The 14,322-nt window shown below is 33.0% G+C and overlaps 2 protein-coding genes across 2 annotated transcripts; one reads left to right on the top strand and one right to left on the bottom strand.

Moving 5' to 3' along the window:
• Positions 1-690: 690 nt before the first annotated feature.
• Positions 691-1,850, bottom strand: LOC148194441 (uncharacterized). The gene is given in 2 exon segments (XM_088097230.1): positions 691-936; positions 1,172-1,850. Coding segments are annotated over 2 exon segments (759 nt in total). The 5' UTR covers positions 1,685-1,850.
• A 4,166-nt stretch (positions 1,851-6,016) lies between these two features.
• LOC124827674 (uncharacterized) lies at positions 6,017-8,538 on the top strand. Its single transcript, XM_088097471.1, has 2 exons — positions 6,017-6,270; positions 6,608-8,538. The coding sequence occupies exon 2, from the start codon at positions 6,789-6,791 to the stop codon at positions 8,280-8,282; it is 1,494 nt and encodes a 497-aa protein (XP_087953597.1). The 5' UTR covers positions 6,017-6,270; positions 6,608-6,788; the 3' UTR covers positions 8,283-8,538.
• The last annotated feature ends 5,784 nt before the right edge of the window (positions 8,539-14,322 follow it).

Raw genomic sequence — 14,322 nt, 5'->3', positions numbered from 1 at the left:
TTATTAAATTTTAAATATAAACAAAACTATTAGTATATTTTACTTTTATATCTTATTAATAAGCATTTTAAAATTGTTGTTTTTATTTAAAATTTAATAATTGTTTAATTTATTTTAATATTTTAATATAATTTAATATATTTGAATATATTAAATCAAATTTTATATTATTATTATGATTATTTTAGGGTTAAATATGTTTTTACTACCTAAATTATAAAGCAAATTTGTTTTTAGTCCCTCTTTCAAACTATAGTACATTTTGATCATTCTCCTTAAGAAACTATAACTTTTCGTCTTCCAAAATCAACGGCGTAAAAATCAGCTGACGTGGCTAACGGTGGTGTGTTATGTCTTTTTTATTTCTGATACCGAATAACTTTTTCCAGCTTTTCTCCCTCCCTCTCTCTCTATCTTCTCCTTAAACTCTTTCTCAAAGATCGTCACATCCTTCAACCTCTTCACCACCGCCACCATCGGCCTTGCCTCAAGCACCGCCTTATACGTCGTCCCAAAAGTTCATTTTCCCAAAACTTTCGCCGAAGCCCACAATCGTCGCAGGATTGCCATTGGCATGATTTGTTCCATCAACTCATCAAATTCCTCAACAATAAACGATTCATCATTAGCATCAAAGTATGATTACAAAAGCATTTCATAAAGTCGTAGATTAAGAGGAATTCCATCTGCCTAGTGGCATGAATTGGCATAAGATCCATCATACGACTGATTTGCAAGAGACATGACAGCACTACGAACAACCTGCATAGATTCGGTATTCTTCCCGGTTTCTATAGGCTTATTCAATGCAGCATGAATAATCTGCCGCAAACGATGTGCCGCAGAATTCGACTTATCCAAGGGAATTTGTGGATGCAAAATTAAACCAGCCTCGAGAACCTTCAAGGTTCTTTTCTGCCACTCAACGTACTCTTGCTGATCAGTAAAATTCGAAGCCTTTAGGATTCTGAAATCTCGCCGACCGTAAATGTAGCCATATTTGTCCACAATTTCTCAAGGATTGCATTCAAACCTGACAGTGGCTGCAATTTAAAACCTCAGTGATAACTGATAAGTAAGTAAAATTGAACCAGATCAACCATCACTTATTACATGCGTTGCAGGAAGCGCGAAAAACGTGAAGAATGGTTTAAGTGAAGAGTGTTATGACCTCGCAAGCGGAAATCCTGAGAAGAGCGCGTCCCACACGCGAATCCACGGCCTCGGAAACTCTCATCTGGTTCTGCATGAGTTCTCCGACTGTTAACGGTCGTTTCGGCTTTCACTAGCCTGAACCGAAAGTCGAATCGGAGCCAGAACTCTTTCTAGAGCCTGAACCAGGCAATTTCAAGCTAAAGACCTTCTTAACCTTGTTGGCGGCGGTAGAAGTGATGGATCGCTGGAGTGCTTGCGAGTTCGGCGAGTTCTGGCCGGGTAAATTGGCAGAGGAGTGATTAGGGATGGAATTGAGCGACTTGCCGAAGGAGGTGCGGCAGGCAGCAATGAAGATCTCGAAGGCTATTAAGGAAAGGTCGGAATCGGAAAGGTTGGCGGCGAGTTGGCCGAGCAGAGAAGGAAGGTCGCCGGTGGAAGAAAGGGCGAAAGGTTTTGGAGGCATTATGGTGGGCGGAGTTGTGTCTCTCTTGGAATGGCCCAATGATAGGTCCTTGAAGAGATGAGCCATTGCGAGACCAGAGAGAAAGGAAAGAAAGAAGAAGATAAGAGGTGAGAGATTTTCAACGGTGTCAGAAAAAAAAATGGTGTGGTGTGCCACACTTAGCCTCCTCAACTGATTTTTAACCCCCTTAGTTTTAGAGGATTAAAAATTATAATTTTCTTAAGGAGAATGATCAAAGTGTATCATAGTTTGAAAGAGTGACTAAAAACAAATTCGCTTAATAGTTTAGGGACTAAAAACATATTTAACCCATTATTTTATTTTATTATTTTTATTTTTATTATGATTATTTTATTTTATTATTATTTTTATTTTAATTTTTTAATATAAATCATATTTTAATAATTATTAAAATATAAAATTATATTAAATAATATTTAAATTTTAAATTAAATTAAATTATTATTAAGGTGGTGTATAACCTACCTTTAATAAGAAAGAGAAAAAAATAAAAAGATATTTATTAAAGTGCTTTTAATAAAAAAGAGAAGGAAAAGAAAAAAATATTTATTAAAGTTAAAAATGAAATTTTTGAAGAAGTTAAAGATGCTGGAGATGTTAAAAGGTTAAAATTGAAATTTTTGGAACTGTAGGATGAGATGTTGAAGGTGTAGGATGAAACACTCATAAGACAAAGAGAATTGAAAGTAAACTTAACTAAAGAAAATTGGAAATAAAATTTATTAAAAGTATAATTGGAAATAAATGTTAAAATGGTTTGAAAAGGAAAATAATGCAGTTTTATTTAGATTTTAAATTAATTGGAAATCAAATTAATTAAAATTAAATTCTAGAATTAGAAATTAATTTACTTCAAAAAGGGAAGTAATGAGATTTTAATGATTAATTAAAGTAATAAATGATTTATTATTTTTGGATTGATTTTGAATGATATTTTTTTTTTTTGTTATTTATGGTTTGAGTGGAACCAATGAAAGGTTTATTGAGCACATGGTTTTTTCTGGTTTTTTCTAATAGACTTTAGATAATAATGAATGAATAACGTTATGCACTGAATAAGAATATCAGGATAGATCTATACTCAATAAATTTTGAGACTATTGGTTGTTTGATACGAGATGGCGACTTCCTTTGGCCGTGTGAGCGAAAAGGGAGTGCTCGGGTATTGAGCCTTCTTTGTATGGGGTGACGGTGTTTGTCTTGTCCTTGTGTGACAGTAAACATATTCCTTAGCTAGGATGGCGCGACTACTCAAGCATACCTGTAGGGAAGGCCACAGGGGGCCTGTAGTGGCGACTATAGGTTTGTGAGGTACGATGCAGGAGTGTGACTGATTCTTTTCACTATGGAGTTATGATACTGCGAAAGCTCATGGTATTATTCATGATTAAGGATTCATGATGAGGTTAATTCTGATGGAGGTACATGTGATGATGATTCGTAGTGACGATGTGTTTGGAGATGATGTTGATAAGGATAACGTTGATGGTATGGTTATGATATAGTTAATGGGGATGTTGATTATGATCATGGTATAGAAATGATTTTGTTAGTAGGATAACGTTGTACATGACTGATTTGTTATTAAGTTGTGATTGCTTCCTATGTACAAATTTTATTGTTATTGATTTTGCTATGGTAGCTCACCCATATTTGTTTGTGTTTGTGGTTGTGTGTGTCTTGCGATGATCGTATGACTTTTGGTTATACAGAAGCAGGATGTTGCAGATGCTCCAAATGCATGATAGAGACGCGAGAGTGGGAAAAAGACTTGAATTATTTAAAGTTTTTGCGTTATAAATTTTAGAAACAATGTAATTGGGTTTACTTTATTTCGTTTTTATTTTATTAATTTCGATATTATATAATTGGATTTTCACAATGGTATCCCTAGTTTTGAAGTTTAACAAATATTCATTAGAGAAAAGAGCGTATGAAGAAAATGAATATAGATACAACTTGAGAAAACATGGAACATCCCTTAGTCATCACAAGAGAGAGAGTCTAAACACTAGGCAATAAACAATATCTTATAACCATCAGCAACATCTATGAAATAGAATCATCCAAATGACTATTGGACCAAGAAATAAAAACAAAAAGAATTAGTCTCAAATCATTTAGAAGCATCTACCAAAAACAATGAAAGCCTAAAAAGACTTACACTCAAATGCTTATAAAGGCTAATTCAAAATTCTTTTCATAAGAGATCTTACAAAACGACATTTTGCAAAATACAAGAGCTAACTTACAAAAGCATCTTTCAGATGATATCTCAGTGAGATAAATGAGCATTAGACAATATGACGCACTCTTAAATAGAAGCGTCTAATCAGTAGGAGAAGCCTACATATACTTAGGACATTATGCTTAAAATATCGACTCATTCACAAAGTGATGAGTGAAAAAGTGTCTAAGAGAATCTTGTAAAACAATAAGCATGAGAAGCTATCAAGTACAAATATGTTTTACAAAAATAAATTTTAACAAGCATCGTCTAAGGAAGACATGCAACAATATCAGGATAAATTCTAATGTGCTGAAACTAACACATCTATCCTTGATAAGAACAAAACATTGAAAGCTTAAACATTGTATATTCAATCAGTGTTAATGAGAGAAAAAGAGATAAAGCAAAGATATCATCTAATAAATATAAGCTTTAAATAATGAAACATGGTCTTAAACATGTTTTCAATGAAAATGTCTTATAGAAGAAACAATTTATTGAAAAGTGGGCCAAACAAACATTAAAAACATATGATAAAATGTTTTTGAACATTCAAAACATTAAATTCTTATTAATGTATATACTGGAAAGTGTTATTTTTCTTGTATGTTTTATCCTTGTTTACTGTGCAAATTAGAAATATACAATGGATAATAAGAACAAATGCACATGTTGGATAAAAACGTTGAGAGAATTGGAGAACATTCTTGGAATCTTTCCATTGAAGACTTTTATTTTGACAAGTCATACAAGTTGTGCATAAATGAAAAACTATGATAAAGCATTGTACAACTCAGAAAGGACATGAGTTTGACTTAGAAGCTAAAAAGGCTATTGACCTAATCTACAAGAAGTTAACTCAACACTCAACGAACGTATTCTCAAGAAAGTTAGTCAAACATATAAAGAGAAAAGGAGAATGATAACGAAGTGAATACATTTTCTTATTCAACTTTTTATGCTTATAGTTAATCAATTGTCTGAGAAAAGAAAGACCTTCAAGATCTACAAGAGTGAGGATGCATGCACCTCTCAAGGTGCTTTAGCCTCCAAGTAATGTTTAAGAGTTACTTAAGGCTTAAGCGAGTACAAAGAACTACTTAGTTCACATGGTTACTAAAAAATCAAGTTAAAATATCAAAACTGTATAAAGTTATCTGTTTTAATCGATTATGGGATTTACATAATCAATTAAATTAGAGACTCATAAATAAAAATAACCAAAATACAAGCTCAGATGAAATGTAAATTATCCCAAATACAATACCTAAAGAAAAGTTTTATTTACATGTATACAAAAATAAACTAACAAACTATTATATACAAGAGTAGGTGATTGATTTTTTTAATAAAAAATATCAAATAAAAATAGTTAAAATTTAGAGAAACTAGGGTAAAATTGATAAAATAGTACTTTAATTTAATTTTTTTTATTTAAAAGGTAAAATTAGAAAAAACAAATATAGACCCAAAAAGAAGAGTTTTCTTTAAATATAGATATAGAAGATATAAATAAATAATTTGTATATTTTTAATATTAAATATTTTTTATATAAGTAATTATTTGAAATTAAAAAAGTAATTTATTAAAAGAAAAAAAATGGTAAAATAATTAAATTTAAGCAACAGTATAAAAATGGAAATGTAATTATTTTAATCTAAAATAACAATTACTTAAGAAGTAAAACTGAAAAAAAATGTGTAAAAAATAAATCTTATATATATATATATATAATATTTATTGATATATAGATTATGTATAACCTTTTTAATGTATATATTTTATTATTAATTATACTCTTATCAATGTAATTTATTTTATTATTTTATTTTAAATTTTATGCTATTTTTAAATTTAATTTATTGTTTAAAATAAAAAATTACTTATAATAAAATATTAAAATTATTTATTTTATAACATAGTTTTTAAAATTTAATAAAAAAGTTCTATTTTTTCATTATGTTAAAAAATTATTTCATTATCATGATAAAAATCTGATAGGCATATATTAATATTAGTATTGATATTGATAATACAAATATTTAAAGTAAATTTTTAAATTTGATTGAAAACCTCATCAACTATATTAATGTGTGTCTGTTATTTTATTTTTCTTTCTATCTCTAGAAAGCGAAGATAATAAACGCAATGAGTGTTATAAATTATGAAGAAACGTATGAAACCGCTTCTTCTTTCTCTCTCCGTTCCGATTTAACTCACAACCCACCCGCATTCTTCTGTCTCACAATAACAAAAATTACAAATAGGGTTTTCATTTGGGGGACAAGAAATTGGGGGAAATATTCCGGAGAAGAATGTGTAGAGAACATGTTTTTTATGATACTTCGTCGATTATGAAGGTTCCTCTTCTTGTCGATTCTCTGATGATTATCCCATAAGGTAATCATCCTTGAAGATCTCCATCCTACTCCGTTTCTATTTCAAAATTTGTTTTTCTTTTTGGATTTGATGGTTTTGATTCAGTGTTTTTCTCCTCATCTTGGAGAGATTTTTGAGTTATGTGTAATAGGGTTAAATTTACTTCCCCTATAGCGTTTACCAAATCTCTTCCTCTCTTCTACAGATTGATGACATATCACTATGTCACTCTATGAGTTATATATAGATAGTTAATTAGTCGGCTCTGTTCCTGTTCTTGTTGTCGTTCAGGTCAATTTTTGTATTAATATATTGAGAAAATTAAATAATAATAATTATTATTATTTATCTCGAATAGGTTGGATTTGTTGATTTCTTTTCTCTTGTATTCAACTCAATTGATATATCTGGGGGCTCGATGAAGCTGAGATATAGGGGGATTGATAAGATGAAGGGATTTATAAGGTTTTCTTGAATTGTTTTTGGGATGGCCATATTGTAAGAATCGGCAATAAAACTCATCAACGAGATGAGCTAGCATGGGTCTTGCTTCTTTGTTAATGGAGAATCACCACCCCTCCACGCTCTTGTCAATGGATTCAAGTGCATCATCTCATGAGGAACTGGATTTGGAGATGAATCGCCAAATTATACTCTCTTGTCCGCCGGATATCAACCTGCCCCTCTCCGCTGAGCGTAGTCCGCCTCCACAGCCGTGGAATTCTGAGCCTTGTGATATTCTTGATGTTGGTCTTGGCACCCAAGGGTATGAGACTGAGAGTTTTCTCAATCTGCCCAAAGCTGGGAGGAAGTGTGCAAAGCGTGTTGATAGCATATGGGGGGCTTGGTTTTTCTTCAGCTTTTACTTCAAGCCTGCTTTAAATGAAAAATCTAAGGCCAAGATTATTAGGGACAGCAACGGTGTTTCAGGGTTTGATAAATCTGATCTGAAGCTTGATGTTTTCATGGTTCAACATGATATGGAAAACATGTACATGTGGGTTTTCAAGGAGAGGCCGGAGAATGCATTGGGTAAGATGCAGTTGAGGAGTTACATGAATGGGCATTCTCGCCAAGGGGAGTGCCCGTTTCCTTTTAGTGTTGACAAGGGTTTTGCTCGATCCCACCGGATGCAGCGAAAGCATTACCGAGGACTATCAAACCCTCAGTGTGTGCATGGCATTGAGGTTGTTTCCGCTCCCAATCTAATGACCCTGGATGAGGATGATCGAAAAAGGTGGATAGAACTCACCGGGCGAGATTTGAATTTCACAATCCCACCAGAAGCAAGTGATTTCAGTTCGTGGAGAAATCTTCCCAACACAGACTTTGAGCTTGAGAGACCACCTCCCCCAATCAAGAGTGGTCCTAATGCACACTCGAAGAAACTACTTAATGGATCTGGCCTGAATTTATCAACTCATCTCTCTAACCACAGTAATGGTGATGGGTTGGACCTCTCTCCTGTTGGCAGCAAAAAGAGGAAGGACTTTTTCCCTCATGGAAATGAAGAAGAATGTTACTTGGCTGTTAATACTCCATATGATCGTATTCTAGAAATACATCCAAGTGAGCAACACTGGTTGAATGACTTCAGTGGGGTGATAAAGAGTGTTCATGGACCAGTTACAGCTGCAAAAACTATTTATGAGGATGAACAAGGTTACTTGATTATCATCAGTCTGCCTTTTGTAGATCTTCCAAATGTGAAAGTTTCATGGAAGAACACTTTGACTCACGGTATCATAAAGGTTTCGTGTATGAGCACTTCTCGAAAACCTTTCATCAAGAGACATGATAGAACATTCAAGCTTACAGATCCATCATCAGAGCACTGCCCACCTGGAGAATTTGTCCGAGAAATCCCTCTCTCAACCCGAATTCCTGAAGATGCCAACATAGAAGCATACTATGACGGGCAAGGATCAGTGCTTGAGATCCTGGTGCCAAAACATCGTGTGGGACCAGAAGAGCATGAAGTCCGAGTTTGCCTTCGCCCTAATCTGGGAGGAAATGATCTTAACTTGAGATAGGCGTTTAAAAAATTGTTAGGGATTCCAGTACGGCGCGCAGGTCATTGTTTTCTCCCTGTGTACCTTACAGTGTTATTTTCAATACAATTGTCTGTCTTGTATCTTTGTCTCTAGCAATTTTAGCTCACTGACTGGCCCGGTTCCTTTTTTTGCGGTTTTTGATTATTAGCAGTATTGAACAGTTAGTTCTCATAATTTATAAGAAATCACCAATTCATAACCTTGGAATAAATTTCGACCTATTCTTAGATTTTCAGATATTATTCCGTTGTCTGAAGTATTTTGGGTAGAATTGTATACAAAGAGGAGAGGGTAGTTTTGCCTGGCAATATGTATTTGTTCTCGGAAGGCGCCCTGTAGTTGCAATATGGCAACAGTTGTGATGAATCTGGAGAACAGATAAAACTGCTTCTATTTATATCCATCACTTTATATGTACCATAGTAACGACGTTCGCTATGTTACACAATATTAGGTGGGATTGTTACGTAAAGGCTGCAACTATTGTCCGATATACCCATACCTTTTCTCTCAGAAATTTCAATTTGATGTACGTTTCCTTTCAAGACTAAGTTGGAATATTGGTACAAAGAGCTAAGTCCACACCTATTATATTAGTAGTCCTGAAGAACGTTAAGTGGAATAAATTTTCTGTTTTCTGAAACTTCGAAAATGATATGTTGACTAAATAGCAAGAGAAAAAGACGGAAAGAGGAAGAACTTGGGTGTTTGTGTGGTGAGTTTGTAGACCGCAAGGGATGGAGGGGGAAGCGTTTTCTTCATTTTTGTTGGTCAAGGATGTGATCTAATTGAAATGATGAGTTTCTTCCTATCCTTTTCCTAATTCGAACTTTTACTCTCTCTTTTCTTTATTTGGTCCCTTGATAAATTGATGGATACGCTAGTGGTGGTCCAGAGGTAAATTTCATATTGAAAATCCTTTAGAAAAAAGAAAATTACAAAAGCCAAATCTTTTGCAGACTTTTTTCCGGTTCTGAACTTATAGAATGACACAATCACAAAAACAAGTTAAAGGGTGCACAAAATATAAGAGAAGTTACACATCAAACCTACAAAAGGTTACACATCATTTACATAAAATATAGAATGTCTAATAAGTCGTTGTCACTTAAAATGGGTTAGACATATAATTTAGGTGATAAGAAGGTATTAGGCACACAAATATAGGGCGCAAAGACATATTCGGAATACAAGTTACTAATTAGGTTATAGTAACATGCCTGCGGTTTAAGTGAGTGCACACAAATTTAGGTCATAATGGTATGTCAGACATGAGTTTTTCAAATGATAAGTAAGAAAAAAGCTGTACAAATTAGATATTACTACTGAATGCACCAAATTTAACTAACTCATAAAGGTGGAGATACCTAAATTCCTAACCTCTAAGTTTGAATGTAGGAATTTGTGACAGCAAGTAACTATTTATATTAGATTTTGGTATATCTATGCATCCGCTTCAAAATTAAGATTGGTTTCAATTTGCTGTATTTTTTTCCTATTTAATAAACTTCATTTATATGAAAAATAATAACTGAACTATTGGATTACAAATACGTTAATTTAACAAATAACAACTGAATTGAATAACATTAGAAAAAAAATGCAATAGAGTTCGAAAGTCACTCTAATTTTAACGAATCGTAATTTTTTTTTCATTATCTCCCAACAAGTAGAAATTGTTCTAGATTATGTTAGTGAATAATAATATCCTTTCAATGACTATACTGAGTCTTAAAATCTGTACATCCTCATTTAACGTTAACAGGACTAATGAAGATGAACGGTCTTTCTTCCTGCACCCTCCTTTTTTTTTTTTTGCATCCCATAAAAGTTGTAATCCCAAGATACTCCTTATAAAAATTATAATAAAAGTCCCCACACCTTCGTTTTTATACATTCTGGATTGGGTGATCTGGAAGGTATTTTTGGATTTGAAAAATGTCTTTCGAAATACTTAATCTAAAAAGTATGAAAAAATGCATTTTGAATTGAATGTTTCCCATGACTCCTACTCTAAGCTCATATGTGTGAGGCTTAAGACAAGTAAGGTTGGTGTAGAAGAAATGAAGTAGATTAAGGTTCAATGATGGTATAATGGTGGTGGGAAGATGCTCTCAAGAGAGGTTAGGTAAACTCTCAAAAAATGATGACTATAGAAAACTTAAAGGGAAGCTCTAGTCCAGAGTGATTCACGAAGGAAGAGTAGTATAGAATCATCTTAATAGAGTTTTTATACTATATTCATGAATGAATTTATAAGAGAGGAACTTCTCTACTTGTAGGAGCAAAGGCAAGCAACTTATCTCCAAAAGGAGATAAAAAAATTCACACTCTCAAATTTGAATTTGGAGCCAAAGGAGAGCATGCTTCTAGTGTGCTTACCTATGTGGCAAGATCATGCTTTCCACATGGAGAGGCGCATATCACACCTCTTGGAAAGTATTGGCGCGCCAATTAGAGTTGCTTAAGTCCTAAGCTAGCTCATGTAACCCCAATTTTCATGTCTTACACACAAGGCCCACCCTTGCTAAGCTTAAATTATTCTACTAGGCCTAAAAGCCCAAAGAGTCAAAATAAAAGGCCCACAAAAACCTATACTAGATAGCTCAAATATAAGCCTGAAAGAAATATAATCAAAGGTCATAGTTTAGGTCTTCACATCACTAGTGCAGAAAGACTTTTTGTGACGGGTAAAATGGACATATTATGATATATGGATTAGTGTCATAGTTCTGGGAAATCATAATAGATTTGCGCATCCTATGACGTAGCGAAAAAGTATGTCATAATAGGTTCAGCTTACTGTGACGTACTTTCTGTCACCTATCATAATATATTCAGTCTATTATGACAAACTTTCAATTATCAATCATAATATGTTTAATTTACTATGATGTAGTTCAATTTACCTGTCATAATATGTGAGCTTTTCTGACAGTTATTTTCACCTATCATAATATCTCACATGTATTATAACAGATATTCATTCGCATGTTAACCTACTATGACATACATCATAAAAACTTTGTTTTTTTAAAAATTACGTGCTTACATTTGACATCCAATCAATTTACCTAGAAATCAACAAATTCAATTGAACAAACAAGATGAAATTCATTTCATACATTAAATTGTCTAATAATATTTAATACATTATTTCTACATAAAACTATATATTCAATCCAAATATTACATTAACCTACATATACAACTAAATTGTAGCCAAGTTTCCACAATTTACTATCATTTTCCTTTTTAATAATGTATCCCTCTTTGGTATCAAAATTTTTAGCTTGGGTCCTTTCACCCCTCTCCCGTTTTTTGCGTGAACTAGTTGTGATCACTTACTTAATCTCGTCAACAACAGATTTGACCTGCCTTTCATCCAAAAGCATTCTAGAGATCTAAAGGAGGAAAAAAAAAACATTGGAACACATCCAAAGCAGATTTATAATGCACTATAGGAAAGGAAGGGGAGAAAACAAAAAAGACACAAGAAATGGATCAATAATTACCCAAGCATCTGACAAAACAACTCGTAATACTCATGCACACTACTTAACAAAGACAAGTAATGCATGTGAAATGGAAGAAAATAAACAACAATCTAGCCTTCTCTCACACGACATGGTTTACTTGAATTTAATGACACCAAAATATTCTAATATTATGAATTGTGTTTATAGAAAAACCAATTGCTTAATAGTTTCACCAATAAAATGTTCAAATCACTCTACCTCTAGTGATAATGCTAACCTAGATCAGCTCTCCTTGATAAGGCCTCTTAGTGAGATTGAACTAAAGCCAAAAATACAATAATTGAAAAAGATTCCATTAGAAAGTAACATTCTAACCTGATCAATCCATGGAAAGAATCCTTCTTTTTGCTCATCAGCATAGCAACAAAGCATGTTACACATTGTAACTTTCTCCACTAAAACACTAGTCTTGATCCCAATTTGCTTGTCCCTAAGAGTAATAGTTTCCATACTACAATGGATAAACATAAGTTGGTTTGAACCATTCAACCTATACAAATAATGTATTGATGCGCAATTATGATTCTCCCGTAGTATAAAATTGTTATTACAAAATGAGAATATGCATTTGGATTTTGTAGATTTTAGTTTTATGTGGTCATGGTGGTGAGGTTGATCATAATCAAAAGGACTAGAGTAAAGCAATAAATGTGCCTTAACATTTAAGGCTTAAACTATTGGTGAACAGAACCAAAATGACAAGAAGTGCAGTAGATTCGAGCATTATCAAAGAAAGACTAAAATTCATAGTTGAGAAGGACTAAAATCAAGAGCTTTCATCGTCGGAATACTCAATATCATTGGTCTGAATCAATTGATGTAATGGTTACATCAGGCTTAAGTGAAGCAGATTTAAGTAATGGAGGCATAATAAACTCCATGTAAGGAAGAAAATCTTATCCTAGACATTTGTAGAGTTTATCCCATCCTTGTAACAAATTAAAGTCATTAGACTAAACATAGTCCAATAGGCATTCATGCATATGCTATATAAATAATATAGAAAATGAAGTGTTTAAAGATTTTTCAGAAGCACCTAACTTCCTATCCCCACCCTCCAATTCTAGACCAACTATTTTTCCAAATAATGATAAGCAGTATAAAATGTGAATATACAAAACCAATCATATATCCTTACAAATCAAAATTTTATATAAATTATGAGCATAAAAATAAAGTACTAAGAAATACCTACCTACTTAGCATTTGCCCTAAACTTCTCCTTCCCAATAGTCATTCCAACCAAACCGATACACTCCATGGACTTAGCATGAAGCATCTGGTTAGATTTGTTGGTCGCTTTAATCAATATAGCCTTCAGATAAGGCATTACAACATCATAATATTTTTGGAAGTGTTCCTAAGAAAGACCATGGTATTAAATGAGTAATCCAAGAAAAGTAATAATTATGAATGTCGATTGAATAAAGAAGTTCCCAAAGTACCTGAAAAGAATAAGCAATTGATGCCAAAGAAGTTAAGGCACTTTCTCGCACCATCTACTTACCGTTCTAAAATGTTTATAAAGAAAATCCAAAATTAAGGAAAAATTCAATTATATAATTTAGTACAATGACCATTATAACATTAACATACTTGAAGAAGTACAAGCAGTTTGCTTAAAATTCCATCTAAGTATGGCGTTAATTAAGATATCATGTGTGCAGTTCTCACTAAAGTTGAGAACTGCAAAAGCAACATGTGCCTGTGTAAACAATATTTTAAGAATAATTACACTAGGAAGCTTATTTAATTAACTCCAGTTACAAATGATGGCATACCCCTAGCCATGGTCAAACATCTACAAGAAGAATTGAAGTCATTCATGAAGATGGTCTAAACTCTATCCTTTAGACCACCTTTGGACACCTTCCTCTTTGAGTTGGCCTAACCTCTCTTAGAGCCTTCAAACACCACAACATCATCATTTAATCATCGTATCGTTGTGAGCTTCTAGTATCAAAAACACCATAGCTTTCGCATTTCCAACCTCTATCCTTGATGATCCACCACATTTCTGCACCATATATCTTCAAGGGATCATCTCCATTGCATCCTTCTAGCTTTGCCCAACCTAACTAGGAGATTGGTATCATTTGGTATCAAGAGTTTTGGTTCTTTAAGATCTAAGTCTTTTGGTCCTTATCTATCCTTTATTGTTCTGTGTTGTAGATGTTATTTTCTTTACTTGTGATGTGTTTTTTCCATCTATCACTTGTTCTTACAATAAATTGTAACTATTTTGAAAGTTAAATTGTATCTAGTTCAAAGGTCCAAAAAAAATACATATTTATAGTTAAGTTAAAACCCATTGAGTCTAGTTTCAAACAAAAAAAAAATCATTTCATTTGGAGTTCTGTGAAAAAAGTTATGAGAAAAAACTCAGCAAAGGTCAAAGCTGCCAAAATGTTGTCATTAACATTTTTCAGGTTTTGTTTATATAGTTTTGGCTATTGTTTTGTGCCTTCTAAATGCTCCTA

The sequence above is a fragment of the Vigna umbellata genome, chromosome 8 (assembly GCF_029865625.1).
Source record: "Vigna umbellata cultivar VRB3 chromosome 8, Vumbellata_1.0, whole genome shotgun sequence".
Classification (NCBI taxonomy): domain Eukaryota; kingdom Viridiplantae; phylum Streptophyta; class Magnoliopsida; order Fabales; family Fabaceae; genus Vigna; species Vigna umbellata.
The sequence above is the reverse complement of the archived record's forward strand: the minus strand, read 5'-3'. Positions and strand labels throughout refer to the sequence as shown.